Here is a 27981-nt window from a genome sequence, read left to right as displayed (position 1 = left end):
GGGGAGGCACTTCCCCCCCTGCGGGGGTTTTGGAGGCTTCTCACCTAAGTGCTCATCTGGCCGCAGTCCCAGGACTGGCAAGATGAACACAGTGATACCTCGGGTGCTGTAGCAGCGGGGCCTCCCAACTTCCTCCCACAGAAAGCTCTGCTGTCTGCTGTCTGTGGATGTGACTAAGGGGGAAGTGAATAAACACAGCAGCTCCTTTCTCGGGTGCAGCCAGTGATGGGGGTGGAGGAGGGTGGGGATGTCCTAAGTCCTGGTGCACAGGGACCTTCCCCAGTGACAGACCCCCTGTGTTCCCCATTTTCTTGCTTGTAGAAAAAGCTTTAGTCTCCTAGGCCTTCCCTGAGTTCCAAAGAACAGACCCAAGCAGTTAATGATTAGAGAAATAAAAAAGCAGAAACAAAGGAAAAGCAGTCAAGCAAAAAAGTAATAATAACCTAAATAATAGGCCAGCCACAAAAGAATCACAAGACTCCGAGTTTCTCCTTGAGGGATATAGATAAACTTCTGACTCACATTTTTAGTTGTTTTTACAGAAGCTAGGACCCCACCAAGTGAAAACTGCTGACCACAAACACGTAGACCCTAGACTGGTTGGAACAGAAGGTTGATGATTGAGATTACTGAAACATCACACTGTTACCTCACCACCAACTAATCAAAAAACTGTCCATGTATTGCGCAACCCTCAGCCCTGATGTTGCCTTTTAAAACCCTTGCCTGAAAGCCATTGGGGAGTTCAGGTCTTTTGAGCACCAGCTGCCCATTCTCCTTGCCTGGCTCCATGCAATAAATGCTGTACTTTCCTTCTCCACAGCCCAGTGTCAGTAGATTGGCTTTGCTGTACATGGGGCATTTGTTTTGTCTACCTGGACACTGTCCCCGCTTCTTTGAGGGAAGCACCTACCATCCCCAACTCCCTACAAACTACCTGGGTTCAGGTGTGAGCTGATAATCAGTGTGTGCCTGAGACCCAGTGAACCAATGGTAGAAGCTCAGAGCAACTGGTTGGGATGGACACGTGATCCAAGCCAGGCCAATCAGAATTCTTCCCAGGATTTTTCTGAGGCTGCCTCTTGAGTCCTTTAGCCAGAAGGATATGTGCCTGTCTGCCAACAGAATGGCTTTCACAGTGTAGTGAAAATCTTAAGGGAGAGAATAATGGCACATATAGAAGAAAACAGATGAGAGAGTCCTGACAGGGTTCAAGCCCCTAAATTCAGTCAACCCCACAGCTGCCTCCATCCTGGCCTCCTGCCATTTGGCTTGTGAGCCTTGCTTGTAAAAAGCCACCTTGCCTGATACAAATGAGCATGCCTGCTGCCCTGTCAGAGCCACCCCTACGTACATCTGGTACTCACTTGGAAGTGGCCAATCCAGTGTGCAGTTTGCCCAATCCCCCCGACTTCTCCTCTTCAGTCTCTTGCATCAGAGCTGGGCACTTAGAAGGGCCCCATGCTTGTTTCAATGCTCAGTTGTCAACGTCTTGAAATTCTTTATCACTTTTGAACAAGGAGCCCTGCTATTTGATTTTACATAGGGCCCCACGAGTTAATTTTGCACAGGGTCCTGGCTCCATGCGTTCCCTCATGGTGGGATTTGCGATTCCACTTTGTTGCTCCAGTTCCCAGGGCCCCCTCCCCCATCACCCACTCCTTAATAACCCTTCCACTCACTCCCTCCCCTGTGCTCTTCTCTCCCACAGGAGGTTTTTTTCCCAGAGGCAGGGAGCCATACCCGTGCCAGCTGGGAGTTGTCTATTTGCTCCCCATCTGAGCTCTGTGTAAAATCCTGAGAGCAGGGATTCACTTGATCTGGAACAATGCCGACATGAGTGGCTTCTCTTGCTTCTAGCCCTCAACCCCCAACGTTCTGCAATTGTGTCTCAAACCACCTTCCAGAGGCCTCTGAGAAAGCTACACCACATAGTAAACAGCAGCCCAGCACTGGGAGCCTCAGATCTGAGTGACGGAGGACTCCGCCTGTGTCCTTGGGTACAGCCCGCTGAACATCCAGCAAAGGCACGTCCTTGTCTTGGGCTTTGCTGCTTCTCCTGGAAAAGGTGAATTCCAGCCCTCTCCCCACCTCGCCCAAGGGGGCAATAACACTGAATAAAGCAGCCATAACCTCAGCCTTCACACCCACAATATTTAACGTGAGAAAACTGCCCTGGGGGGGAAAAGCTGACACAAGAGAAACTGACATACAATTTGACAATGGAGAGTCCAGGTGTGGGTAAAAGTGATTCATTTTTGGAGCACAGTAATAGTTATGCAACTAGGAACATTTCATTCACCCCCCATCCCATTCATGTTTTGTGTCACAAAGACATACCAAGACTTTGGAAAAAATTCCAAAGGGGTTTACATTGAAATGTGCTGTTTCTTCACTTGTTTTTGAGCTTGTCTTAATCACAGTGCACCAAATAAAACAGCTTTACAGCTTACTCAAACTCAAACTTGTCCTCAAAGGAAGCAGTTTAAACATTTCCCACTGTAAATCAGCAATGCAACGATTCCAAGTCAGGACACAGACCCAAGAGACAAAAGCAGCTCTAACATAAAGCTTGTCTTGTCAAAGGAAAAAAAACCCACAACACCATGAGGGAAATCCAATTTGCCTAGAAAGAGTGGGTCTTCTTCAGGACTCCAGTCCCAAAATATTAAGATACAATTGTGGGTGTTGTCTTTGGGGAAAATGGTGAGGAAGAGATCTGACCTAAGCCACACTAAGAATCTGGTTTAAAAAGATGAAAGGGCTCACAGGGGACACAAGGTCTCTGTATCTCCAAAGGAAGCATTTACCCCATTGAAGGGGGCAGGAGCAGATTCTCCAGGGGGGCGCACTGGGCTGTGCCAGCCATGCCCACAGGGAGCGCTTGCCAGTCTGCAGGAGGCTTGCCTGGGTTGGGAGCTGGTTTTCCACTGGGAGGTACCTCACACTCTCCTCATGAACAAACCAGCCAAGATCTGTGAGCTGGACTCATAACCCTGAGTGAATGGGTGGACGCCACCCAGAGATGCCAGGGCCCCTGAGGACTCGGGGCCCGCGTCCTGGCAGCACTGGCTCATCTCTTGTCCTTTGCAAATGAGTGGGCCCCTTCCCCCCAAAGTGCAAAGCAGAAGTTAGCTAGGAGAAACAGCCATGGTCGAAGGTGGCGAGAAACCTCCCTGACTGAGGCCCATGCCAGCTCTGACCAACCCCCCAGAGGTTTCCGAGCAGAAGTCCTGACTCACAGGGCTTGCGCTCAGCTGTGAAGGGTAGCTCAGAAGGCTTGGCCAGTACAGGGCCTGGGCTGGAAACTGCCGTGATGGACGGCTGAAAAGCAGGGACGCTTAGCCCTGAGTCAAGGGGTGTGTGTGTGTGTGTGTGTGCCATGTGCCTGTGTGTGTGGTGTGCGTGTGTGAAGGGTGTGAGGGCCCCGGGTCAGGTGCCCCTGCCACACCCCCACAGACCAGCCCAGCCACGTAATCTCGGAGTGACAAGTGGAGCCCACACTTGGAGGCTAGAACTCTGGGTTCCCCTCAAGAGGTTAGAAACAGCTCATGTGAAAACCTCCTGATGCCAACATCTGCACCGGCCAACTGACTACCTATTTCAAACGTGATTTGATGTAATGAAATTCAAGGCCATTTACCGGTTTTCCACCTTTTGGCCATGGCCCACATTCAGTTCACATGGCTGCCAAGGGTATACAGGCACACCCGTAGCTAACAAAGGAGAGTTTCCCACTTAGCCTGATTATGTGGCGTGTGTCTCTCTTCCACTCTATTTCGGGTGTCACCCACTAAATTGATCTTGGGACCCACTTGTGGCCCCCAGTCGCAGCTGGACCAAAATAGCCATGGAGCGTTCTGGACGAACCCTTGGAGCCCTAGTGGGCCTTTGTAGTCTTCAGGCACGAGAAATCACTCCCTCTACGGAAGGCAACCTTATTCTGCAGAACATGGACCTCCAGCAGCAGCCCCTGTGTGGTCAGGGAAGGTCACCAAGTGCCACCGTGGGCACCGCAGAGGGTGAGGAAGCTGGCCTCCTCCAGGGGACGGACCATCTTTAAAGGAAAGGGGGCTCCACAGGGTGGGCCAGCCCAGGTGCAGGCTGACCACGGCCACCAGCCCGGTGGGGTCGCAAGGCAAGACAGGGACATCTCATGCGGTGGCCTCGACGAGCTCCTCAGGGCTTCCCCACGGGCGCCCCGGACCTTTGGAATCTCTGGATGAGGAGCACGAGCCTGGCGATGTCGGAGAGCTCGGGGAACAGGGCCATGACGCTGTCCACGTGGTGGGGCGGGAAGGTGCTGCAGAGCACGGTGCGCGCCCTGGCGCGCGAGTCCGCCTCGGGGCCGGCAGGCTGGGGCACGGACCCCAAAGCCCCCCCGGGGTCGTCTTCATCCCAACGCGACCCCACCCAGGCCGAGCGGCCCGGGAGCCAGCCGGCCCCTGGAGGAAGGGCCCACGGGTCGGCGGGCTGCCGGCGCGGGGGGCGCCGGTCACTCTGCGGGGCGCCGGGGCGGTACCCACCCCGTAGGCCCGGCGGGCTCCGGGGGCTCTGGAGGCCGGGCGGCGCTGGCGGGGACGGCGCGGGGCCGGGCGCCACCCAGTCGGGACAGGGCGGCCTGGGCGCGCGGCCGCAGCCGGGGCCCCGAGGGGGCGCCCGGAGGGGCCCCGGGTCGTCGCTGAGGACGAGCCGCGAGAAGCCGCCTGCGAGAGTCGCCACGTCGGCCGCCCGCGCGCTCCCCCGCTGCGCCTCCTCGCCGCCCGCGCCCCGCCAGGCCAGCGTTTGCGCGCGGAGCTCATCGGCCACGGCCAGCTGCGCGTGGTGCGGCCTCTCCGGGTGGTAGAACTTGCACTTGATGCCGTAGGTGCATTTCTTGCCTGGAAGGGGCGGGCAGGGGGGAGAGGGCTCCTGGTGAGAGATCTTGGGTGGGGAGGCCCGGTGTGGTCCGGGCAGTGCCCGCCCCGCGTGGCCTTTCTCGTTGGAGATTCCTCCGGGAAGGCCCCCGGGCCTGCTGCAGACTTGTCAGGTTTGGGGCGGGACGAGGTGGGGAGAAGTGCCCTGGGGCGCAGACAGGACGAATGAGGGTACAGCACCCTACTCCTCGTGGTATTTTCCACTGGACATGGTACCCCAGTGTTACCCACCCAGCGCAGGGGGAGTGTTGTCTGGAAGTTCCCATGACCAGGGACTGAGACCAATCCACTTCCCCAGAGACGCTGTGGATCGGGCCAACCTAGTGGCGGGGGGTTGGGAGTGGGTGCTCATGACATAGGATTGTGCCTCCAGTGCTGACTCAGTTTCCCCCATTGTCCACATCCCTTGGGCTAATCATTGCCCTCCCCTTACAGACTGTTTTAACAGAGGTGATCAAATAATTTATCATCCAAACCAGGGCCCTTCTGAGAGTGGAAGGGAGCAGGATGGGCCACCTGAATGTGTGTGTGATCACCTTAATTCTAACAAGAAATGACTCTGAATATCACTTACGGCATCTTAAACTTCTATAGGCACAATAAACGAGGCCTGGGGACCTTAAATAACTTGCCCAAAGCAAGCTAGTGAAAGAGCTGGCTAGAAGGCTGGTGTCCCTGGAGGGCTCTGGGATAGAATCCTTAATTCTTAATGGATAGCACCAACCAAAGTCCCTAAGGGTAGGTAGGGGTTTAGGTAAGACTGTGGGGCAGGATGTGGGCACAAGGTGCCAGGGGAGGGGCTGAGAAAGGAGCACATGGGGTGCACACAGCATCCCTGCTCCCTGGATGTGGCTTTGCTGTGTGTGACCCCTGCATCCAGCCCTCACAAACCGCATGCAACAGGGGTCCAGGATGGCAGTTCATCATTACAATAACCCTGTCAGGAAACTGCCATCCAGAGAGGTTAAGTTACCTCCCCAGGGTCACACAGCTGATTAAGGGCAGAACCCGGGCTAGAACCGAGGCTGCTGACCACCCAGCCAGCGCTTCTGACCTGAACAGGGCCCACTAGGCGTGGGGCGCTACCCACCATAGGGGCAGTGTTGCCAGGACGGCTCTGGAGGCTTTGGCTTCCTGCTCAGGAAGTTGCTCAGGGTGGGTCCCCGACGGCCCAGGGGGTCATCAGGAGGCATGAACCTGGAAAACAAGCACAGGGGAGTGACTGCAAGGCCCACAGAGACTCGCCGCTGGCCCTGTGCGGGGAGTGAGCCGAGCCGCCTGGGAAGGGAAGGGCAGCACCAGGACTCCTTCCGTCCAGGACTCTTTCTCCCACCCAGGGGTTGTCACAGCGTGTTAGAGCAGCACAACCTTCCTCCACACTGACCCGCACAGAGCACAGCACTGACACATCCCAGGACAGCAGCCCCTGGGCCTTGTCCAGGTTTTTCTCCTGCTGAGTCAGCAATGCCAGAATCACTTAGCAACTCCTGGAAACATGCAGGCTCCGGGCTTCACACCAGACCTGCTTAATCAGAACCTCAAGTTGTTCAGGAATCTGCATTTTAACAACTTCCCAGGTCATTTTTATCCACTAAAGTTGAAGCATAATTGCACTAGGTCTCCCCTGGGACCTAGTCTGAAAGCGACTCTAAGCTGCATTCCAATGTCCTCAACAGAAGGCTGGAGACCTCCAGGGGGCCCGGGGGGGGCCTCTCTGGTCCTGGGAGCTCCATTTCTCCTGTGTTGCCCCACAGCTCTGGGCCTCTCAGGTTGGGGATGAAAATTAACAAGAGTTCAAACCGCCAGCTGGTGGGTCAGGGAAGAAGCGGATCCGGGTGCAGCCCGCACGCAGGTGCGGCGGCACACACAGCCCCCCGGGTTCAGTGCAGGCTCCACCCTCCTCCGCAAACCATGGGCGGGGGTCACTTTGTCACTCCCTGACACCACCCTGCCGCCCGCCTGCCCCTTCCCTTCCCTGGCATTGGTCTGAGGAGGAAGGGAATGCATCCTCGATGCCCGCAGCTCAAAAGGGAAAACAACATTCCTCAGAAGGAAAACTCCCTCCTTCAGCACAATCCACTTTTCGTGTGAATACTTTTGTTCCCAGGAGGCACTTCCAGATCATACAAAGGTTGCACTAGAGAGGGGTGGATTCTAATCGGGGGCTTGTTTTTACGGGCTGGTTTCCCGCTTAACGTGAAGGGTCACGCTGGGGTCCCACCGTGCAGACCACATCCACCAGGCCGGCCCGAGCTGGGTGATCCCTGGTCCCGCGTAGCCTCCGTGGCTCCGATCCCAGCTACGCAGCCGGCTTCTCAGAGTTGGGCCCCGACCAAGAATCTGGGGAGCCACCCACTGCAGTTATTAAAAGTTCCCAAAGGCTTCACCTCCTGCTCTTTCCCGGGCCTCACAGCCGGGAGCTGGGCCAAGAGGGCCCTATGGACGTGCCCTGGGCACGGGGCGAGCGTCCTTGCCCACAGGCAGGCGGCAGGCTCTGCCCTCTGGCAGTCGGGGGACCTTCGGGCAGGCCCTGAGCAGAGGCCAGTGTGTCAAGAGGACTTGGCCTGGACCCCAGGCTGTCACCAGGTCAGAGGCGGCCATGATCCATCAGACCTCAGTGAGGATTTTCTGGATCCGATGGTGCCAGCCTTGCCAGATTCCTCCGGGCCCAAGCCAGAGAGAGGGAGCCACCAGCCTTGCGAATGTGGAAATGACCATGGGGGATACTGCGGGGTAGCTGCTGTGACCATGCGCCCTGGGGCTTAGGAGGGTGCCTCTGTCTCCTTGCCTGTGGGCCAAGGGGTAGTGGGGGCAGCAGTAGCCCCCAGAGGCACATGTCCTGGCCTGGCCTGAGGATAACCGCTACCTCGAGGGGTACAGTTCTCTCTGGTCCTCACGACCATCTCAGAGGTAAGTGTGACTAATCCAAGGGCAGATTATTCAAGGTGAAGGACATTCAGCCCAGTGAGGTTGAGAGCTTTCCTCTCCACACACAGCCAGTAAATGGCAGAACCTCAGTTTGAAACCTCATCTACTGCTTCTGTGTGTGTGGTAGCTCTTTCCACCACACACACAGCCCCGCAGGCTCCAGGGTCAGGAGCTGGTCCGCCGTGTGCAGGTGGCCTGATATAGCGGCCACGTGGCCTCTCTCTCCCCATCTTCCCTACCCCAGGGCTGCAGCCATTTACACTCACTCACTCAGTAACCTACAACTAGTCATTGGGTGCCTTTAATGCGCCAGGCTGGCTGGAGCTGTGGCAGATAAGACACATACAGTCCCTGCCCTCACGGAGTTGGGGAGCTTGTCCCAAACCGCATTCCTAAAAGCCAGTGAGAGAGCCCAGAATGAGGACCGAGCTATCATGCCTGGAACGGAAATTGGAATGGGAGTGATGTCCCAGCCTGCTGTGCCCTCCCCATCTTGTCCCACCCTGTGGCCATGCCCACCTTGCCAGGCTCTGCAGCATGCCTGAGGACGCCTGCAGTGGACCAGCCATCGCGTCCTCCCCACCTCAGCTCCGTCTAGCTCCGCCCTCACCCAGCACCTGCTAACTGGTCTGTGCTCTGTGACCCTGACTTCGTCCTCCTTCCACTGTAGCTGGTTGGTCCAGGGGGGACCTGACCCAGGAGAAACGCCCTAGGGGACAGATGAACCAACCAGATTCTCTTGAAAGTGTCAACCAAGACGTATTAAGACAGAGACAGTTCCAAGATCTTTACAGCCCCAAAGAAAAGGTGATGTCGCCCACTCCCATCCGTCATTCAAAACTTTGAAAAAAAAACAGACAGAAGCATAAAATAAGTGAAAGGGAGTACAACAAAGTTCAGGTTCACCCCATGATGACAGTTCCAGCACTCTTATTTGAACTGTTAAATTCTTCTAAAATAAAAACAAAAGCAAGGTCCCCCCAAGGCCATGTCAGGCAGCTGGGTGCTGGCTCAGCTGGATGTGGGCGTGGGAAGAGAAAGGTCACAGGGCAGTTGGGACAAAACAGTCCCGTGGGGGAAATCTGGTCACGAAAGAGAGGAGACAGAGGGCCACCCGGGGAAGGGGCGCGGGCGGCCCGGGGCTGGGGGGCTCTGAGCCCGTGACTAAGCCCCGCGGGGCCCCGTCACCGCCCCGCCCCCTACCCGCCCCGGGACCCCGCGGGCCACACGCACCGGTCATTGACGAAGGAGAACATGAGCAGCCTCTGCTCGATGAACCACTTCCACTCGGGGTTCTCGCTCTGCAGGTCGCGGTAGTTGTCGTTGGAGACGATGACCCCGTCCTGCTCGTAGGCCACCTTCACGATGTAGCGGTCGTCGTAGCAGACCACGCGCTTGCCGCTCACCTTGCGGGATGGCGTGTACACCAGCACCGCCTGCCTCTCCAGCTCCTCCAGCACGTGCTGCTCTGGGGGCCGCAGGGCGGGGACCGCATGAGGCGCTTTCTCGGACGGACTCTCCACCCCCAGAGCCATCCTAAAATCCGGAGCAGCCCCGGCAGCTCAGGGCTCCTCTCTGGTCAGCTCGCCCCTCCCACCCGTCCCCGTCCCCGCTACGCCTCCCTCCCCCTACTCCCCCTTCCCCTACACCCCTCCCCCCTCTCCCCCCTCCCCCTCTCCCCTACGGCCCAGCCCAGCAGGCAAAGAGCAGGGTGGTCTCGAGAGGAATTTGCCAGCAGCCTGAGGTCAAGTGGGCTCTTGGCTTCTGTCCTGCCTGCGTCATGACAGGAGTCCCGAGGATGGTGCCGGCCAGGGAGACACACTTTGGAAGAGTGAAGCCACAGCTCTCGTCCTTGTGATGGTTACCTGCCCCGTGCCCCTACCATGCCCCGTGCCCCTACCGCGGTAGACACAGAGGCCTTCTTCTGGAGAAAGACATCCCTGTTTTAACTAGAATCCCGGCACTTAGGAATTACTAGGAGCCCTGCATCCACCTGGAAGAGTCCCGCCGGGGCCCTTAGCGGAGAACCACTGACCCCCCCCCCATGACACAGGAGTCTGCTGGGACACCTTCAGGACGGAGCAGCCCACAACTGACAGTTCTGAGGGACACAAGAATGTCACGCAGAGAGGCCGGGATTAGGAATCTGCAGCCTGCATTCCGGTCTTAGCTCCAGCTCTCGGGTTTTTCACCCCTCTCCGAACAGCAGGTTTCGCACTTATAAGATGAGGAAGATGACTCCTACACCTGCCTCACAGCATCTGTGGGGCGACTGGACCGGCGCCTGTGGGGCGAGCCCCCAAGAAGCCTGGGAGGAGGGAGTGTGTCCCGGGAGCTTCAGATGTTACAGGGTCTCTTAACAGGAGCTAAAATCTGCATCCCTGGACGGCCTACTCTTTGATCTTAGTTTTGCCTTTGGAGACAAAAGAATTCCCTTCCGCAGGAAACAGTTACTCCACATGTGGAAGATTATTAGCATATTCGCCCCTCATGTCTCAGTCCTTTCCTATATGACATGGTTCCCAGACTTTTTTAAAGTGCATAATGCAGGTATGGTACAAAGAATCATTTTTTTAAAATGCCGTGTGTGTGGTGATCATTTTGTCATGTATAAAAATATCGAATTGAGACAGGAAGGAAGGGGGCAGGGCACAACCATTGAAAGAATGACACAACCATTAAGAAGAACAGGATACGACAAAAACTGGTTAGAACCTACTAGGCGCAAGATGGCAGAAGATTAGACTTCCCTAGACCTTGAGCCTCATTATGCCCTTATTGTAATGCATTAGCTAAATGAAACTATGACAGGCACCATGACAGTTCCAAGGCTAACCATAAAAGGCCAAAAAGTAGGGGTGCCCCAATTCCTAGAAACCCCTGCCCCTTCTCCAAGACAGAATATTCCTCCCACTCGTTAGCCCAGCCCATGAAAACTAACCACTCCATATTGCAGGGCCGGCTCTCACCCTCTGAGATGGCCCACACTCTGTCTATGGAGTGTGTAGCTCTCTAAATAAACCTGCTTTCACTTTACTATGGTTCACTCTAGAATTCTTTCCTGCCCAAAGCCAAGGACCCTCACTTGGTAGTCTGTCCCAGGGACTCATTCAAGACCTGGGACATGACTATCCTCTTGTGCCCCATTTTTCCTGCAATAGAATCACTATGTTGTACATCTGAAATTAATACAATACTGTAAGTCAATTATACTTCAATTTAAAATTATAATTCATTAGTTAAATGCCATGTGTGCAGCACTCCCTTTGAGAAACAGAACACGGCCCATGCTTTGAAGTCCCCATTGCCCCTCGAAGTTTGCATCTCCCTCCACTCCCTTTAAGATAACCCAATTTTGAGAACTTTGTGTTTATAATTCCCTTGCTTTTATTTTTTTAAATGCATATATATGTACCCTTCAAAAGGACAATTTCCAATGTGATTATGAGCCTCCAGACTTCACAAATGGAATCATCTTGCACATATTCTTGGGCAAATTCTTTCCTCGTTGAACATTGTGTGCGTGAGGTTTGGCCATGTCATGACTGTCAGTTTTGCACAGAAGTCTCCTGGTACAGAAGGACAAGGGTTTCCCGAGGGTCTGTCTTAAGGAGTGATAGTGCTGAGTTGTAGGGAAAGGCACTTTACAAGGTAGTGCTGCATTATTTTCCAAAGTAGTTATATCAAGTTACTACCCAACACAGCGTCTAAGGCAACCTTGCCAGCACTTGGCATTTGCAGGTTTTTAAATTTTTCCCAATCTGGTGGGTGTAAAGTGGCCTCTTGTTGTGATTTTATTTTGCATTTCTCTGGTTACTAATACAACTGAGCATCTCTTCATATGTTTATTGGCCATTTGTGTTTTCTCTTCTGTCAAAGGCCTATTCATGCCTTAGCACATTTTTCTATATATTTGTCCCTTGCCTTGGTCTTATTAATTTGGATAAGTTCCCTATAAATTCCAACAGGAATCCTTCATCAGGGATATGTGATATATGGCCTCTCCCAGGTTGAGGCTTGTCTTTTCGTTTTCTTGTTTTTGTGGTATCCGTTAATGAACGGAAGCTTTTATTGTAATGTAGGCAAATTTATGACTCTTTCCGCTGTCTCTCTGCATTTGTTGTGGCTTGTTTAAAAATTCTTCCCTACCCCAAAGTGAATTCCCTACTCTTTACCCATTATGTATCGCACAATATATATTGCACAATATTGCACAGCTGTTGAAAGCCACCATTCTCCATGTTCAGACCATAAAGAATAATCTGGGACAACTGGTCCATGATGAACCCCCCTCCTTCTCATAATCCCATTGAAAGAGAAGGGAAGCAGTACAGAAGGGGTAGGGAATCCATAAACACATTAAAAATGGGCTTGGGGACAGCAGCAAACCCAGGATTTTGACAAATTTTAGGAAGACAGAAAGCAGGTAGGATCAGAGACTTCCCTGGCGGTCCAATGGTTAAGACTCCATGCTTCCAATGCAGGGGGTTCGGGTTTGATCCCTGGTCGGTGAACTAAGATCCCACATGCCACGTGGCAAAAAAAAAAAAAAAAAATGCAAGAAAGCAGCTAGGATCATATTGATCCTACAGTACAAAGGGAACCACAGCCCAGAATGTGCATGGAGGCTGAAGAGGAGGTGGAGCCGTTGCCTGCAAAGTCCCAGCGCTCTCCAGCAGGAGTGGAGAGTCAGCAGAAGTCGGATTATTAACTGAAGGGCTACCATGGGGCAGCTGCACCCACCCTTTCCGGTCCCTATCACTGTATGGGAAGTGAAGATATAACTAGGAAGGAGGAGGTTCCCATGTGGCCTTTGACCTCCTAAAGTAAAACCATCATCCTCGTGGCACTGGAACGTGTAGTGGGCAGAGGCGTCCAGCTGCCTGCCTGCCTGCTCTGAGCAGGGTGTGCTGAAGTGACCTCTCCTGCTCAGCACATGCAATGGTCAGCCCTACCTTTTAGGGAAAGATCCAAATGCCAGGAGAGGAAGCCCATGGCAACTGCACAGGTATGTATTTAACCAATCTGGTTCTTTGTTCACAAGTAAACACTGACAAGCAAAGGATCACCAGACTTTTGAGAAGAAGATTTAACAGCACAAAGAGAGAGAAAGAGAGAGATGAACAAAGAGAACTGACCCCAGAAAAAAATAAATATGATTCATGGAACTTCAGAGAACTTTTTAAAAGTCTGTATTAGTATAGGAATAGTCAAGAAGATACCGTATCTGTAAAACAAGAATAGCGTTTTACTTAAAAAATAGAATCAGAAAGAGAAGAAGAAGCAATTGGTAACCACTGATAGAACTGAAAACAAAACCAACAACTTTTGGTTAAAAGGCTGGAAGAAAAAAGTCAATGAAACCTGCCAGGATCACGAAGAGGTTGGCCCCAACATTGCTGACTTGGCTGAGATGATACCAACAATGGCTCAGCATGTGACTTCTTCTTACAAGAAAGTCAAACAAACAAAAACCCCTGTTTATTTAAACCACCTGTTCTATTATTTGTAGCTGAAAATATTCCTAGCTGATACAAGGATTAAAAATAAAGAATTCCCTGGGTCTCGGTTTCCTTTGTTTTTTTTTAAATGAAGAGATTGAACTAGATATTCAGTTAATAAATATCACTGGACCGAATGGATGCCTCTTTCAGTTCCTGTATTCTACTAGAGGTGGGATGCAGACCCAATCTTTCTGCAGAGTGTTAAAAGTTATAAGATACTATTATTTTTGGAACTTAATCTTTCACACTAAAAGACTAAATACTTTGTTTATTTATCTATCAACAACTATTTATTGGGCACCTGCTATACGCCAGCTGTTACGCTAGGTGACAGGGCTCTGGCAGGGAACAGTCATTGTCAGTGCTTTCATGGAGCTCATAGTCCAGTGAGGAAGACAGACATTATCAAACGAAGGTAAGCAGATAATTGACTGTAATTTTCAGGAGTACTATGGAGGAAAGGTGTACAGTACCTCTTGAGAATGTACCTGCTCCAGCATACCTCTAATCGGGGTATCAGATCTTGGTGGTTCTTTCCTCCAGGAGGGGACAAAAACTTTGATGTAGGTGTGTCCTCTGTCCCTGAACCAGTCCACAGCCAGCTGGATTCCCCGGCAAGAGAAGGCTTCTTTATTTCCATGACTACAATGAGAAAACAAAGACATCTGCAGAGAAACAGAAAGGGTTCCTCAAGAGTGATTTTTCCTGGGAATAGCCTGGATCATAGTCTCATAATCAAAGGGAATCAGGCAAATCTGCATTTTGAAAATAGGTCATTCTTTGCACAAAATATATCCCTTAATTGGAACCAATTAGCTTGTGATAATATGTAGAGGGTCTCGGGCTCCAAGGGGAGTGCATTCCAAGGATTAATGGACAAGATCCTCTTATTAACTGAAGCTAATATGGATCAAGAGAGGGTTGTCAATGTGATATTGGTCTTTGCAAGTCCAAGTAAGGAGGCCAATGTGCCCCACAAATTCCACTGTAATCAGCCATCAAAGGAGGCAGGAAGGAAAGAGTAGTGTGAGAGGAGGCTCAAGACCAGGCAGGGGGACTTCCCTGGTGGTCCAGTGGCTAAGACTCCGTGCTCCCAATGCAGGAGGCCCAGGTTCGATCCCTAGTCAGGGAACTGGATCCCACATGTTGCAACTAAGGATCCCACATGTCGCAACGAAGATCTCGCATGCTACAATTAAGAGCCAGAGCAGCCAAATACATAAAGAGAATAAATAAATATTAAAAAAAAAAAAAGACCAGGCAGGGTCTTAGGAGCTAGAAGATCTGTCTAGCTCCTAAGAAGAACGAGAAGCCGTAGAAGGATTTTAGGATTTTAAGACTGGGGATATATGTGATGTGATGAGATGTGATCTGATGTATGTTTCAGAGTTCAACCTAGCAGCACAGAGGACAATAAGTTGGAAGGATCCAGAGTAGGGGGGACACCAGTTAAGAAGCAGTTGTAGTCATCAAAGCAAAACCTGATGGTGACCTGGACCCAGCTGGCGGTGGTGAAGAGTAGGTGAACTTGAGAGATAGTTAGAAGGTAGTACCTCCAGAATGCGGTGATTGACTGGGTACAGGGGTGATAGGGAAAAAGGCATTGAGGAGGCTTCTGACTTGTATAAGGGGATGGAGGGCTCCCTGAGACAGACCCTGTTTGGGAGGAAGACAGGATTTAGAGAAAAAGATCCTGAGTTTGGTCGTGGACACATGGTGAGTTGGGAGGAGCCTTGGTGACCTCTAAGTGGAAATATTAAATAAACTTTTATTAAGGGTGTTGATACATATTGCTAAATTATCTTATGGAGAGATTGTACCAACTCACATTCCCACCAGTGGTGTATTAAGAGTACTGCGTCATTTCAACAGTTTGGTAATTTTATTGGCAAATAATGAAATCTTGCTTTAATTTGCATTTTTTGATTACTAATGAGATTGAACGTTAAAAAAAATATGTTCATTAGCTATTGTTTTTTCTCTGTGAATTTTCTATTCATGTTCTTCGCTTATTTTTCTATTGCATATCTTTGGGGATGTCTGTTTTTTCTTTTACTTGTAAAAACATTTACCTATTAATGATATTAAGCTTTTGTCATATTATTGTCAATGTTTTTTCTAGTTTTGTTGGACATGTAATTTTACAATTCTTGATATGCAGAAGTTTCAGATTTTTACATATTTAAGCGTACCAATCTTTTTCTTTGCAGTTTCTTTTTTTTTTAACTAAGTTTAGAACATTATTACTGATTCAAGGATATGATAATCAACTTTGTTTTCTTTAGTTTTATGACTGTTTCTCATATTTATCTTTTTAGTATTTTAGAATTTGTTTTGTGGTAGAATGTAACATGCAGCTCTAAGCAATTTTTTTCTTTCAAAGTAGATAGTTGGTTTCTGTACACAATTGATTGAATAACCCAATTTCGTTCCCATTGACTGGTGGCCCTTTCTTCATCTTATATTACTTTCTTATGTAGTCAAGGGTCTATTTCTGGGGCATTTCTTCTCCAATGGTTTGTAGTTTTTGTTCTCAAGTAATACATTGTTTTAATTATTACAGCAATAATACTACTTTTATATCTTCTTTTCCTACAGTTAATACCCCTTATTTCTAATTCAGTATTTTTAGTTAGACTAGGATTTTTTTTAGAAGAGTATTTAATAAAAATGGTAATAGTAAAAAAAACCACAGAAAATAAAAGAAGCCACCTGCCAATGCAGGTGACACAGGTTTGATCCCTGGCTCGGGAAGATCCCACATACCGCGGAGCAACTAAGCCCGTGTACCACAACTACTGAGCCTGTGCTCTAGAGCCCGTGAGCCACAACTACTGAGCCCATGTGCCACAACTACTGAAGCCCGTGCGCCTAGAGCTTGAGCTCTGCAACAAGAGAAGCCCCCGCTCTCTGCAACTAGAGACAGCTCGCGCGCAGCAACAAAGACCCAATACAGACAAAAACGAAAACAAATAAATAAATAAATTTATTTTAAAAAAAAATCAATGGGGCCGTCTGTGGTAAAAAGGAAGAGGAAATGGAAAGCTAGCCCCTTTGGCAGAAGTTGCAAAACAAGGAGACGGAGGGAGAATGAGGAGCCACTCACAGAGTGCTTACCCTGCCCCCCAGGCCTGCCCCACTCGCTGAGCCACGAGGGGACAGGAGGGCTGGAAACCCCGCGGTGGATGTGAACGGGAGGCTGAAGACTTGTCTCTCAGCACAGCCTGGGCCTGTCGCAAGCCTCTCAGGGAAATCCTGGTTTCAGCGGGTGCAGCCTCCCGCAGGGCTGCAGGGCTACCGTGGAGGAAAGTGGCGGATAGGTGAACCGGAAGCGACACCCCTGGATCCCTTGCTTCCCCAGGCCTGGAGGATTTTGCGCAGCCTGGGCATGGACAGCACTTTAAGCCAGCATGGTTCCCCAAAAGGCCAAATGGGACCAATGACCCTCTCTGTAGACCATTCCGGAAGCCAGGCCAGCCCATTCCTCTGCAGAGGAACCCAGTGAGGGTCCCAGACTGCTCTCCCAGACAACACCAGGTCTCAAAAGCCTCCAGATGCCATTTGGGAGAGGAGCAGGGGAAGGGAGAGGAAACACGAAGCCTGAGTCCTCCAGAAGACAGAAGACGCTGAGCTACCACAGACGGGCAAGTGTAAAGTTTGCTCCTTCCCACTACCTAAAAGGTGGCAAAGAGATTTCATCTATCATAGAAAATAAGGCCTGTGTTCTGTGCACATTGCAGCAGTGATGTGAACATCTGATGATACCCACACTCCCACCCCGCCCCCGAGCACGGGTATCTCTTGGCCGCAGCAAAGTCTGCCCACAGTCCGTTCTCAAGAAAACATATCATTGCCACAATTCTTTTAAAATTTGTTTCTCTGGCGTGCCCTGTGGCATGCGGGATGCAGGATCTCAGTTCCCCGACCAGGGATAGAACCCGGGCCCCCTGCACTGCAAGCGTGGAGTCTTAACCACTGGACCACCAGGGAAGTCCCTAAAATTTGTTTCTTGATTGCTCTCTTTTCTGTGACCACCTATCTGTCTTTAACTGTTCAAAAGCCAGCTTTCCATCCCTGATGCCTCCGATGGGTGTGTGACTTGGGGCAGGGGTGGGGGTGTAAGTCACACACCCATCAGAGGCATCAGGCACCCAGTTCCTGTGAGTGGGCAATGGTGAGCGGGGTGACAGTTTCCAGAGACTCTGGACGCAAGTGGAGGGGAGGCGGTTGGAGGTGCAGAGATTCAGGAAGAGAAGAGCTGAGGAACGGGGCCACCATCAGCTTCATGCAGCAGAAACTGGCCCCACGGCCTCTCGGGTACAAGACTCCAAGACGGCAGACCCACAACCAAGAGGCTCCAAAGGACAGATGCGTACCCCCCAGACCAGTGGAAGATGGAGGGAGTGTACATCTGCCCATCAGCGCAGCTGGTATCTTCCCTCTCTCCCTCAGAGGTGCCCTCTCTCTTCCAGCCTGAATTCCAGGCACAAGGAGGTCGGGGACTGGCCCTGAGAACCCCTAAGTTGGTCTCTCTGCAGTGGAGGATTTTTCATTCAGGTCCACCATTTTGCGCACACTCTACCCCAGCCTCATGAGCCTTCTGGTCTCTAGAAATGTGAAGATTATCTATGTTCAGTCCTTGCCATGTCTCTTTGTACCAACCTCAAAACCCCATTATGGCTGCCGTAGTCCTGGCCACGGAAAGCCCTGAGCAAAGGCAGGGTTGATGCCACAAGCAGGGGTCACCTCCTCACCACGTGGGGCTCTGTTTCTAGGAGATGGCAGAGCTCTCAGTCAGGTAACAAAGCTCAGCAGTCACCCTGGAAGCCCACACCCCACGTACAAATGGGAAGTACATTAGCCAGAGGCACCCCTTCCCCTGGGCTTCTCCTCCACTCGCTCAGCATCCAGCTGTGAACATCTCTGTCAGCAGGGCGCTGTGCTGGGGCCTGGGGAGCAGTGAACGAGGCAGACCTCACGCCAGCTGCTTGGAGCTCATTCTTAACAGAGTCCTGTGTATCTGACCACTTTGCACATGTGCCTAATTTAATCATTGCAAGAAGCCCTTGAGGAAGTGACCTTGGCCCCATTTCACCCTTGAGGAAACTAAAGCAAAGCCATGTGCTGGCTCGCTGATCTCGCAGCAGATCTCAGAGCCTAATCTGTTGGGCTGCAAACTCTTCCTTCCCATCTGCATTTATTCCTGCCCCTCTCCAGTCTCTGCTCCTGGGAGCCAGACAGCAGCTCCTTCGGAGCAAAAATTACCACCTGTCCACAACACTGTAAATCAACTGTGCTCCAATCAAAATTCTAAAAAACATTACCAGCTGTTAAAATGCTCGAGCTAGGGGAGGGACCATAGCACTTATTAACAGCCACTGAGAACCAGTTTATCAGGCAGCGAGCTGAGCGCCAGGCCCTGGGAAAAGGAAACAGGAGCGGTAGGATTTGAACAAAGGGAGGTGGTAACGGAAGTGGGTAGGTACCTGAGGCAAATTCTGCCTGCCTGACGAGTGTCAGCCTGGGCAGCCGCCATCAGCGCGTAGCCATTTACACTGACTGACAATCTAAGTGAACAGCCCTGTATCACTAACTGTTGCCCAAGAAGTGTCTGCAGAAACCAGCAGACAGTCTTATGAAGAGCGAGGTGGTGGTTTGGGGGTGGGACGAAAGGAAAGACAAGCGGTGATTCCTTTGGGGTGTGAGATGTAAAGGCCCAACACTGATTGACGCTGTTTCTTATTTGGGGTTAAACTGCAAACACTCTGAACCTGGAGTTTCTAGCCCTTCCACCAAGAGATCTCAGCTCAGGTCGGCGGGGAGATAGGGGGTGACCTCTGAGAGAGGGTACTCCCTCATCTCATAAAAGGAGAAATGGGTGCAGACTTAGGTAGGACTTAGGTAGACTTAGGTAGGAAGAGACTTAGGTAGGAAGCCAAGGTCAACGTTGGCTGGAGTCCATTCAGAGGCTGAGAAGCAGGCTGGACCCCCGGCCCAGGAGTGTGCCCCCTACACCCACTGAGAGGGGCCTGATGAAAACCTCCCGTTGCCAGCCTCAGCTCTCTCATCACTGAAGATTTGTTTCTGCAGAATACGTCAGATTCTGTTAAGGTTTTTAAGAGTTTAAAAAGGTAAACAACAACAAGTCAAACAAAAAACCCCGTACACCCCCAAATCAGGAAACACTCAAATGAAACCCTTGTCAAGGCCAGTAAGAGGATGTGAAATTATCGGGTGGTTTTTCCCCAGGCTGAAAGCCTTCAACTCACTCCTTTCCTAAATTTGCCTACAGAACATACACCACTGGTCTTGTCAGTACGTGTGTGTATTTGTGAGTTTGCCAGGCAAGAAAATGTTGGCAAGAGTTGGCAGCGAGAAACAACATTCTTCCCAAACACCACGGTGCAGCTGGTCACATGCTTTCAACGAAAGTCACCTTTTTAAAACCTTCTGGACGTTTTTCTTAAGGCCAAGCGACTCCAGTGCTCAGCTCACAGCTTCCTCTCTCCTGCACATACACACATGCACGTAGACGTACGCACACACCCCTGAAGGTGTAGGGACTGTGCCTGAAAATCCGTCTCTGTGCTGCTGGTCAAGCAGAGCCACCATTCAATGCACATGTGACCTTCTGAGGGTTCCCAGCAGGCTGGCAGCTGCAGGAGGGGAATCCTGGCCCCTGGTGAGGGAGAGGGGTCTAGCGTGTCCTGTCTGCAGCGGGCACGTCTGGAGCTCATCGTGCCTGGGGAGGACTTTGGGCAGCACAGGCAGGCTCTGGCCCCGGAATAAAAGTCTATGGGGTCAGGGTCTCCCGATCTGAGACCAAAGATACACGGAATTAGCAGCCCAAAGATACACGGTGCTGGGGAAATGGAAAGAGCACTGAATCCAGAGCCTGGCACTTATTGCTCTGGGACCTTTGGCAAGTTACTTACTCTCTCTAAACCTCTGCAGAAGAAGAGACATTCCTTTATAAGAAGAATGCATTTATTTCTTTCACACATGCATAAAATAATCACCCTGAATCCTAGAATGTTAGAGATGAAAAACTACATAAGATTATTATTATTCAGTCCAACCTCTTAACTGTATAAACAGGGCTCAAAAAAAAGTCAGGTGACTCTATTTACAATAGCCAGGTCATGGAAGTAACCTAAATGCCCATCGAAAGGCGAATGGATAAAGAAGATGTGGTACATATATACAATGGAATATTACTCAGCCATATAAAGGAACGAAATTGGGTCATTTGTAGAGACGTGGATGGACCTAGAGACTGTCATACAGAGTGAAGTAAGTCAGAAAGAGAGAAACAAATATCGTATAGTAACGCAAACATGTGGAACCTAGAAAAATGGTACAGATGAACCGGTCTGCATGGCAGAAATAGAGACACAGATGTAGAGAACAAACGTATGGACACCAAGGGGGGAAAGCGGGGTGAGGGGTGTAGTGGGATGAGCTGGGAGATTGGGATTGACATGTATACACTGATGTGTATAAAACATATAACTAATAAGAACCTGCTGTATAAAAAAATTAAATTTAATTTAAAAAAAATTTTTTTTAAAAAGGTCAGGTGACTCACGCAGAGATCACACAGTAGGTAAGCTGAGGAGCTACAGCTGTACCATCCATTATGTAGACACTCACCACATGTGGCTATTTACACTTCAAGTTAATTCAAAAGAAATAAAATTGGAAATTCAGCTCCTCTGCCACACCAGCCACGTTTCCAGTGCTTGGCAGCCCCACGTAGCAAGCGGCCACCATATGGACCACCATAATGCGGGTAAAGAACTTTCCATCTTCACAGGGAGCTGCTCTATTGGGCAGCCCTAGGCTAGAGGTCAGAACTCAGATCTTTGGACTCTAAGCCCTATGTTCTGTCCCCTGCTTCTGACCTCCCTAGCTTCCTACGTGAAATACAAGGATTTCAGCAAAACTACGGACAAGCATGAGGTCCGCTTCCCAGGTCCCCATTTACACGCCTGCCACTGCAACTTAGAATTCACATTGAAGTTGACCCACCACTTAGGAAATGATAAATGAAGCCATTGCTCCTGCTTGTAAGAACCAAATAGACTCCTTTTGTCGTTACAGCGAGGAGATGGGAGGTTTTGGGAATTGGGTGGTACGGTCCTTTTGAAATGACTTGAACAGGATGTGTGCTCCGAACAAATACATTCCCACTTATTTTAAAAAGCAGTTGGCCAGTGACCCTCACTGCCGATCTCCAGAGAACAGCCACCCCAGGCCTACTGGGTTGAGCCACTACAAATAGACTTGGGCTACACATTCTGAGGCTCTGGGGAGAGGAGCCCATGGAAACTTCTAGAGTGATGGCATGGTCAGAGCACAAGGATGGAGGCCAGGGTCTGATGGAGCCAGTGTTGACCTTGGCCAAGCCCATCTAGGCCCTTCCTGTGCTTTTTCTTCTCTCAACTCAGATGGTCAGAGGCAAGGACAGATGACCCCCTCTCACATTCTCTGTGCTAATGGAGAGGCTTAGCACCCTCCCGTAAAGCATGACATTATCTATAACTGCTCATTCTACATCAGTGGTTCTTTACATTTTGGGGATCACAGACCTTCTAAGTAGCTATTGGAAGCTGTGGATCTTCTCCCAAGGGAACCAATATATGTATACAGGTTCCACTTTTTGTAAATCATTTCAGGCCACTGCTGGCTTTGAAGATGGAAGGGGCTATGAGCCAAGGAAGGCAGGTGGTCTCCAGAAGCTGGAAAAGGCAATAAAACATATCCCCTAGAGCTTCCAGAAAGGAACACAGCTCTGCCAACACCTTGATTTCAACCCAGGGAGACCCAGGCCAGACTTCTGACCTCCAGAACTACAAGACAATACATTTGTGTTGTTTTAAGTCACTACATTTGTGTGGTAATTTTGATATAGCAGCAATAGAAACTAATACAGATTTTTTTGGTCTTTAAAGATCCACTGAAACACAACTTCCCAAAGATAATGAGAAAAAAAAAACATGGCTGAAAAGTCAGGCTCTTGTTCTCTGTGAGCAAAGGCAGACACAGTCCCAGGCTCCAGGGGACAAAGCCACAGTCGGCAAGTCGGCAAGAGGCACCCTATAGGATGCTGCTGCCAACAGAAGACACGCTTCTCACCTGCTCAGGGCAGAAAGGACACGCATCCCACCTGTCTCAGGCTCCTCCCCACTCCTTCCAGGACCAGACGGCACAGGAAGCAGCAGCATCTTCAGAAACAGAGAACGGCAATGCCTGCGATACTACAAAACCTCAGCGAAGGAGAGTTTTCAGAAACCATGTTTCTGAGGTTGACTGAGTTTTGAGGTCAGCAGATGACACGTAGACACCGTGCTGGGTTTCAGTCATCCGGCCCCTCTAAAGGTGCGTCCCACACTGGGAGGGACTGTGTCCTTTACAGACGAGGATCTGGCAGAGCCTGAGGTCAAGGGTCCTCCTGAAACTCTGGTGGGAGGACACGGGAGGTGTTATCGTAGGAGAAGGAGCGGGGCTGGAGCTGAACATCAGACCCCAACTCTCTCCCAGACGTGCCTTTGAACAAATTAAGTCCCACCATCAGGAAGCTGTGAAACTTCTCTTTTTGTTCCCCACTAAGGGGATGCAGGGGGGCAGGGGAGGGGATGTCTGTGTGTATGTGCATATATGTACGTACACACCCTGAGAACACACACAACTACATGTGTCCTAGGTATCTGAGGTGGTTTTTAGGCAGCACAAGTCTGAAAGAATTAATGTTCTGACACATTCTTCATAATAAGCCTGAGAGATGGTTTCCATTTGTAACCCACAGACTAATTACAATCGTAGGAGGTGAGGGCCGGGTGGGACTAAATGGATTTACCCAGAACACGTCTAGGTCATGTGCAAATAGAGGACGTGGTTTAAATGTGAATTCCAAGCAGCAACAGAGACTTTCATCAAAAGAAAATCCTCCACCACCACCCTATTGTAGCCATTCCTAAAAAACGTCTGGTCCCTAGGGCCTCCCTGGTGGTCCAGCGGCTAAGACTCTGCGCTCCTAGTGCAGGGGGCCTGGTTTCGATCGCTAGTCGGGGAACTAGATCCCACATGCCACAACTGGGAGTTGGCATGCCGCAACTAAGAAGATCCCACACGCCAGAACACACGCGGCAACGAAGATCCTGCGTGCCGCAGCTGAGACCTAGTGCAGCCAAATAAATAAATAAATAGTAATAAAAAAAAAAAAGTCTGGTCCCCAAAGAGAGAATGCTTTCCTGTAGCACCTGAAGTAGTTGTTTTACCCTGCAGCCATTCTGCTCTTTTGATCTGATATCGGAGAGCTCATATAATCTTAGGACTTGAAAGGTCTTCGATTTAAGCAATATCATCTTACTTTAAATGTAAGCCAGAGATTTCCTTGGTGGTCCAGTGGTTAAGATTTTGCCTTCCAATGCAGGGGGTGCGGGTTCGATCCCTGGTAAGGGAGCTAAGATCTCACATGCCTCACAGCCAAAAAACCAAAACGTAAAACAGAAGGAATATTGTAACAAATTCAATAAAGACTTTAAAAATGGTCCATATCGAAAAAATCTTTACATGTAACCACATCTTTCTACTGATGTCTAGAGGAAGAGATGCCTCATCCAGACCAGGCAGAGGCCAGGCCCCTTCTCAGAACCCAGCAGACTTTCTTCCTAGGACGCTCAGAACCTACTGGATTCTTTAAAATCCCTTTAACTCCCCCAGAGATCTTGAATTAAGCAGGATTTCAGAGTCTCACCTATCTGGTGCCTACACAGAGCATGTGTGAGATTGCTTTAGAGACCGAAGGACCAGCTCCTAGGCCCCAGGGAAAAGGCAGGGCTCCATTGCCTATTGACATAATCAAGCCCAGGGAGACTTGGCTGGCTAAAGCTTGAATGAACGCTTGAATGAACTTGTCCTACACACCAAGCAGGGCATATTGGAACTGCCCCCAAGCCTGGGCCGTCTTGAGCTAACCTTTCCACATTTCTGTCCTGCAGCGCCCAATCCAAAGTGAGCCCAGGGACTTCCCTGGTGGCGCAGTGATTAAGACGCCACGCCCCCAGTGCAAAGGGGGCCAGGTTCGATCCCTGGTCAGGGAACTAGATCCCACATGCATGCCGCAACTAAGGAGCCTACCTGCTGCAACTAAGACCCGGTGCAACCAAATAATAAATAAATAATTTTTTTTTTTTAATTTAAAAACAAACAAACAAAAAAAACGAGCCCAAATTTTCAGGGAAAACCACTCGGCCTGTCAGCCAAAGAAAACCCTGTTGACACATTCGGCGCCGATAACACTGCTCTTCTCCATCCACCGTGGCTCAGCTTTTGGAAAGGGACGTGCGTCTATTTGTAGTTGTGAGTGACCGACTTCCTATGGCTCTGCCCTTTGCTGGGCTGCAGCTAAGCCAAGCAGTAAAATAATGTGCTTGTTTGGTCAAAGCCTCCTCCGTGCCCAGTGGGGAGTGTGGGTGAGGCTGCAGAGCTTCTCTCTCAGCTGAACTTGGCCTCTCCAGGAAAGATGAGGCGGGGCGCGAAGCTCTCATCACCGAAACACACAGAGATGCCAATACACCAGTATAACACGGCCTCTGCAGCTCAGGGGCCACAAGCACACCTCCCGCACCCAGCTAGGGAGCCACTCCACCAGCAGGGCCGCCACCAGCACGGCTCACAACCCCCAGCAGAGGGCTTCCAGCACGGTTCAAGTATTACGTTTTCCCATCTGCTTCTCATAACCTTGAGGGAAGTAGAAGAGCTCTCTCTTGACCTGGGTCACAGAGGAGGAAACTTGAGATACCCCGGCTTTCCCAGAGTCACACAGCTGGTCAGGGACAGACTCCAGACAGGAAGCTGTGTTCACCAAGGCCCAGCTCTAGGCTCCTCCCCGATTATCCCTGAGTCAGTACCATAAAAGCTGCCGTTTGTTGAACACTTACTTTGTGTCAGCACTGCCCTAGGCATTTCTGTGCACTCCAGTTCTTACAATTACCTTCTACGGAGGTTGTAGACCAACGTTACAGGTGGAGGAAGTGAGGCCCAGAGGGGTTAACTGACTTAGTGAAGGCCACACAGCTACTGAGGGATGGAATGGGGATTCCAAGCCCCATCCATGGGCTCCAAAGCTCCTCGGACCGACCCACCGGGAAGAGGGGCAGTTCTCCCCACCCGCGGCTAGGGGACGAAGAAAGCTACCTCATTGCCACGTTGCTGCCATCGATCACTATGGGTCGCAAGGAACTGGCTGGGCCTCCTCTGTCCTCTTCCGGGTCCGCCCCCAGCCCGCGCTGGGCAGAGTCGGGGGTCCCACAGGAGCCCCTGGGAACAAGCAGGGGCGCGGCGCTGCCCTCGTGGGCGCTGGGCCGGCTGCCCGTCTGGATCAGCTCCTGCAGCACGTCGTTGACCAGGGCGTCCTCGCCCAGCTTGCCCAGCACCCTGACCACGTCCTCCCGGCCGTAGCCCAGCTTCTGGAAGAACTCCATCTTGCTCGAGCGCTCCATGCTGTGCCAGCTGGGCCCCCGCGAGGGTCCTGCCGCCGGCCTCCTCCCGGCAGAGCCCTACCGGCATGAGCTAGAGAGAAAAGGCATCCATCAGGTGTTTCCTGGGCAGAGGAGGTGAATTACGTGTGCTCTCTCCCCCCGCTTCTCTGTCAGGAAGTCACGTCGGGGCCTGGTCCCCTGAGGGGTCTCAGTGGCTCAGTGTGGTTGAGGGGCTGAGATGCAATCACGGTGCCTGTACTAGTGGCTCTCCCAGGCCTTCACCCCGCTCCTGGTGCCCACGAGGGGGCCAGAGGGACCCAGAGCAGCTGAGCGGGCCACCCAGCCCTGGGGACATTTGTGCACAGGCCAAGGAAATGTTTTTGAGGCTCTGCTATGGCTGAATTGTTTCCCTCACCAAATTCATATGTTGAAGCCCATCCCCCAGCCCCTCAGTATGTGACTATTTGGAGATAGGTCTTTAAAGAGGTGATTACGGTAAAAGGAGGTCAGTGGAGTGGGCCCTAATCCATCCAATAAGACTGGTGTCCATATAAGAAGAGGAGATTTGGACACAGTTGGGTACAGAGGGAAGGCCATGCGAAAGCACCAGGGAAAAAAGGCCATCTACCAGCTAAGGAGAGAGGCCTCAGAAGAAACCAGCCCCACTGACACTGTGATCTCAGGCTTCTGGCCACCTGAACTGCACGGAGGTGATGATGATGATAATAATAATAATAATAATAATAATAATAATAATAATAATAATAATAATAATAAAAAATTAAAATTTTTAAAATATACCTATAAAGTCATCCCTTGGTATTGGGGGCGGGGGGCAGGCTCCAGGACCCCTGCAGATACCAAACTCTGTGGATGCTCAAGTCCCTTATATAACGTGCCTTAGTATTTGCATACAACCTAAGCATATCCACCGGCGTAGTTTAAAGCCTCTCTAGATTACTTATAATACCTAATGCAATGTAAGGCTCTGTAAATAGTTGCCAGGGCGTGGGAAATTTAAGTTTTGCTTGAATGGCCCAGGTCTCAGGCTTTGGGAACTCTTTGAGTTTGGTTAGCTGTGCAGGGGGAACAGGGGTTAGCCACGACAGAGGAAGCAGCAGCAGGTGCAGACGCCCCCTTCCTCCGTGGGTCAGTCTTGTCCCTCAGCCAGGCCCCACCAGGCCAGCAAGGGGGACAGGTAGCGGGACAGCTTCTCCAGGGCCAGAGCTGGTGAGGGGCTCAGCCTTCCAGGGCCTGGGTCTGGGAAATTTCTGGGATTTTTTTTCGAATATTTTGAATCCACCATTGGTTGCATTCGAGGATATGGAGGGCCGATTGTATACATGTTATATGTACATAAAATAAATACCAAGTCTGTGGTGTTTTGTCATGGCAGGCCTGGCAAACTAATACAGCTCCTTGGCTTAAACAGGGGAAAACGTCCCTTGCTGAATTCTATTCCCAGAAACACAACGCTCTGACCTAAAGTCAGCTCTGTGCACTGGCACAGCTTTCCCTAGCAATTAACTCAGATGGTACTGAACCTCTAAAATAGAAGGTCCTAACCCAAATTTGATCGTTTCCACTCAGCCGTCACTGCCTGGCCTACACCTTTGGGGTAGTGTTGGGCAGTGGGCTGCAGCCTGACAGACGTTTACAAGAAAAAGATGACTCAGCCAAAGGGAACATTCTGGACAGACTGGGTCCCTCTCTCTTTTCTACTCACAGAGACCTACATCTTTCAGAAAACCTTTTAAAATATAGAAATAATCATGAAAATATATTGACTGTGAAAAATTGAAGTGATGTAGAAGTATAGCAAATAAAAAGATATAAAGTCTCTTCATACATATCCCAAATCCCACTTGTCTCTCCTGTCTCCTTCTAGAGTTTTTTCTATGCATTTACTTGCATATCTAATAGGTACACACATATACTGTTTAAGGGAGGTTGTTTTCACATAAATAGTATCATTCTGGACTTATTGTTTAGCAACTTACTTTTCTTACTAAAAAGGCATTTTGGAAATCTTTCCCTGCCGGTTTACCTGTTCTGCTGCCCACCGTGACCCCAGCATTTAGAACAGTGCCTGGCACAGCTGAATCTCAATGCATATTTGTTGAATGAATGAATGAATGAATGGTGCTT

General features: G+C 50.6%; 1 protein-coding gene across 1 annotated transcript; it reads right to left on the bottom strand.

Annotated features, from left to right (window-relative positions):
* ZC3H12D (zinc finger CCCH-type containing 12D) lies at positions 1 to 26574 on the bottom strand. Its single transcript, XM_082474774.1, has 5 exons — positions 25550 to 26574; positions 13851 to 13990; positions 9078 to 9312; positions 6007 to 6113; positions 1 to 4880 (listed from the first exon to the last, which is right to left on the bottom strand). The coding sequence occupies exons 1-5, from the start codon at positions 25852 to 25854 to the stop codon at positions 4180 to 4182; spliced, it is 1488 nt and encodes a 495-aa protein (XP_082330900.1). The 5' UTR covers positions 25855 to 26574; the 3' UTR covers positions 1 to 4179.
* Between the last annotated feature and the right edge of the window lie 1407 nt (positions 26575 to 27981).

The sequence above is a fragment of the Balaenoptera physalus genome, assembly GCF_965194825.1.
Source record: "Balaenoptera physalus genome assembly, chromosome: 9".
Classification (NCBI taxonomy): Eukaryota; Metazoa; Chordata; class Mammalia; order Artiodactyla; family Balaenopteridae; genus Balaenoptera; species Balaenoptera physalus.
This window is presented reverse-complemented; position numbering and strand designations above follow the sequence as displayed.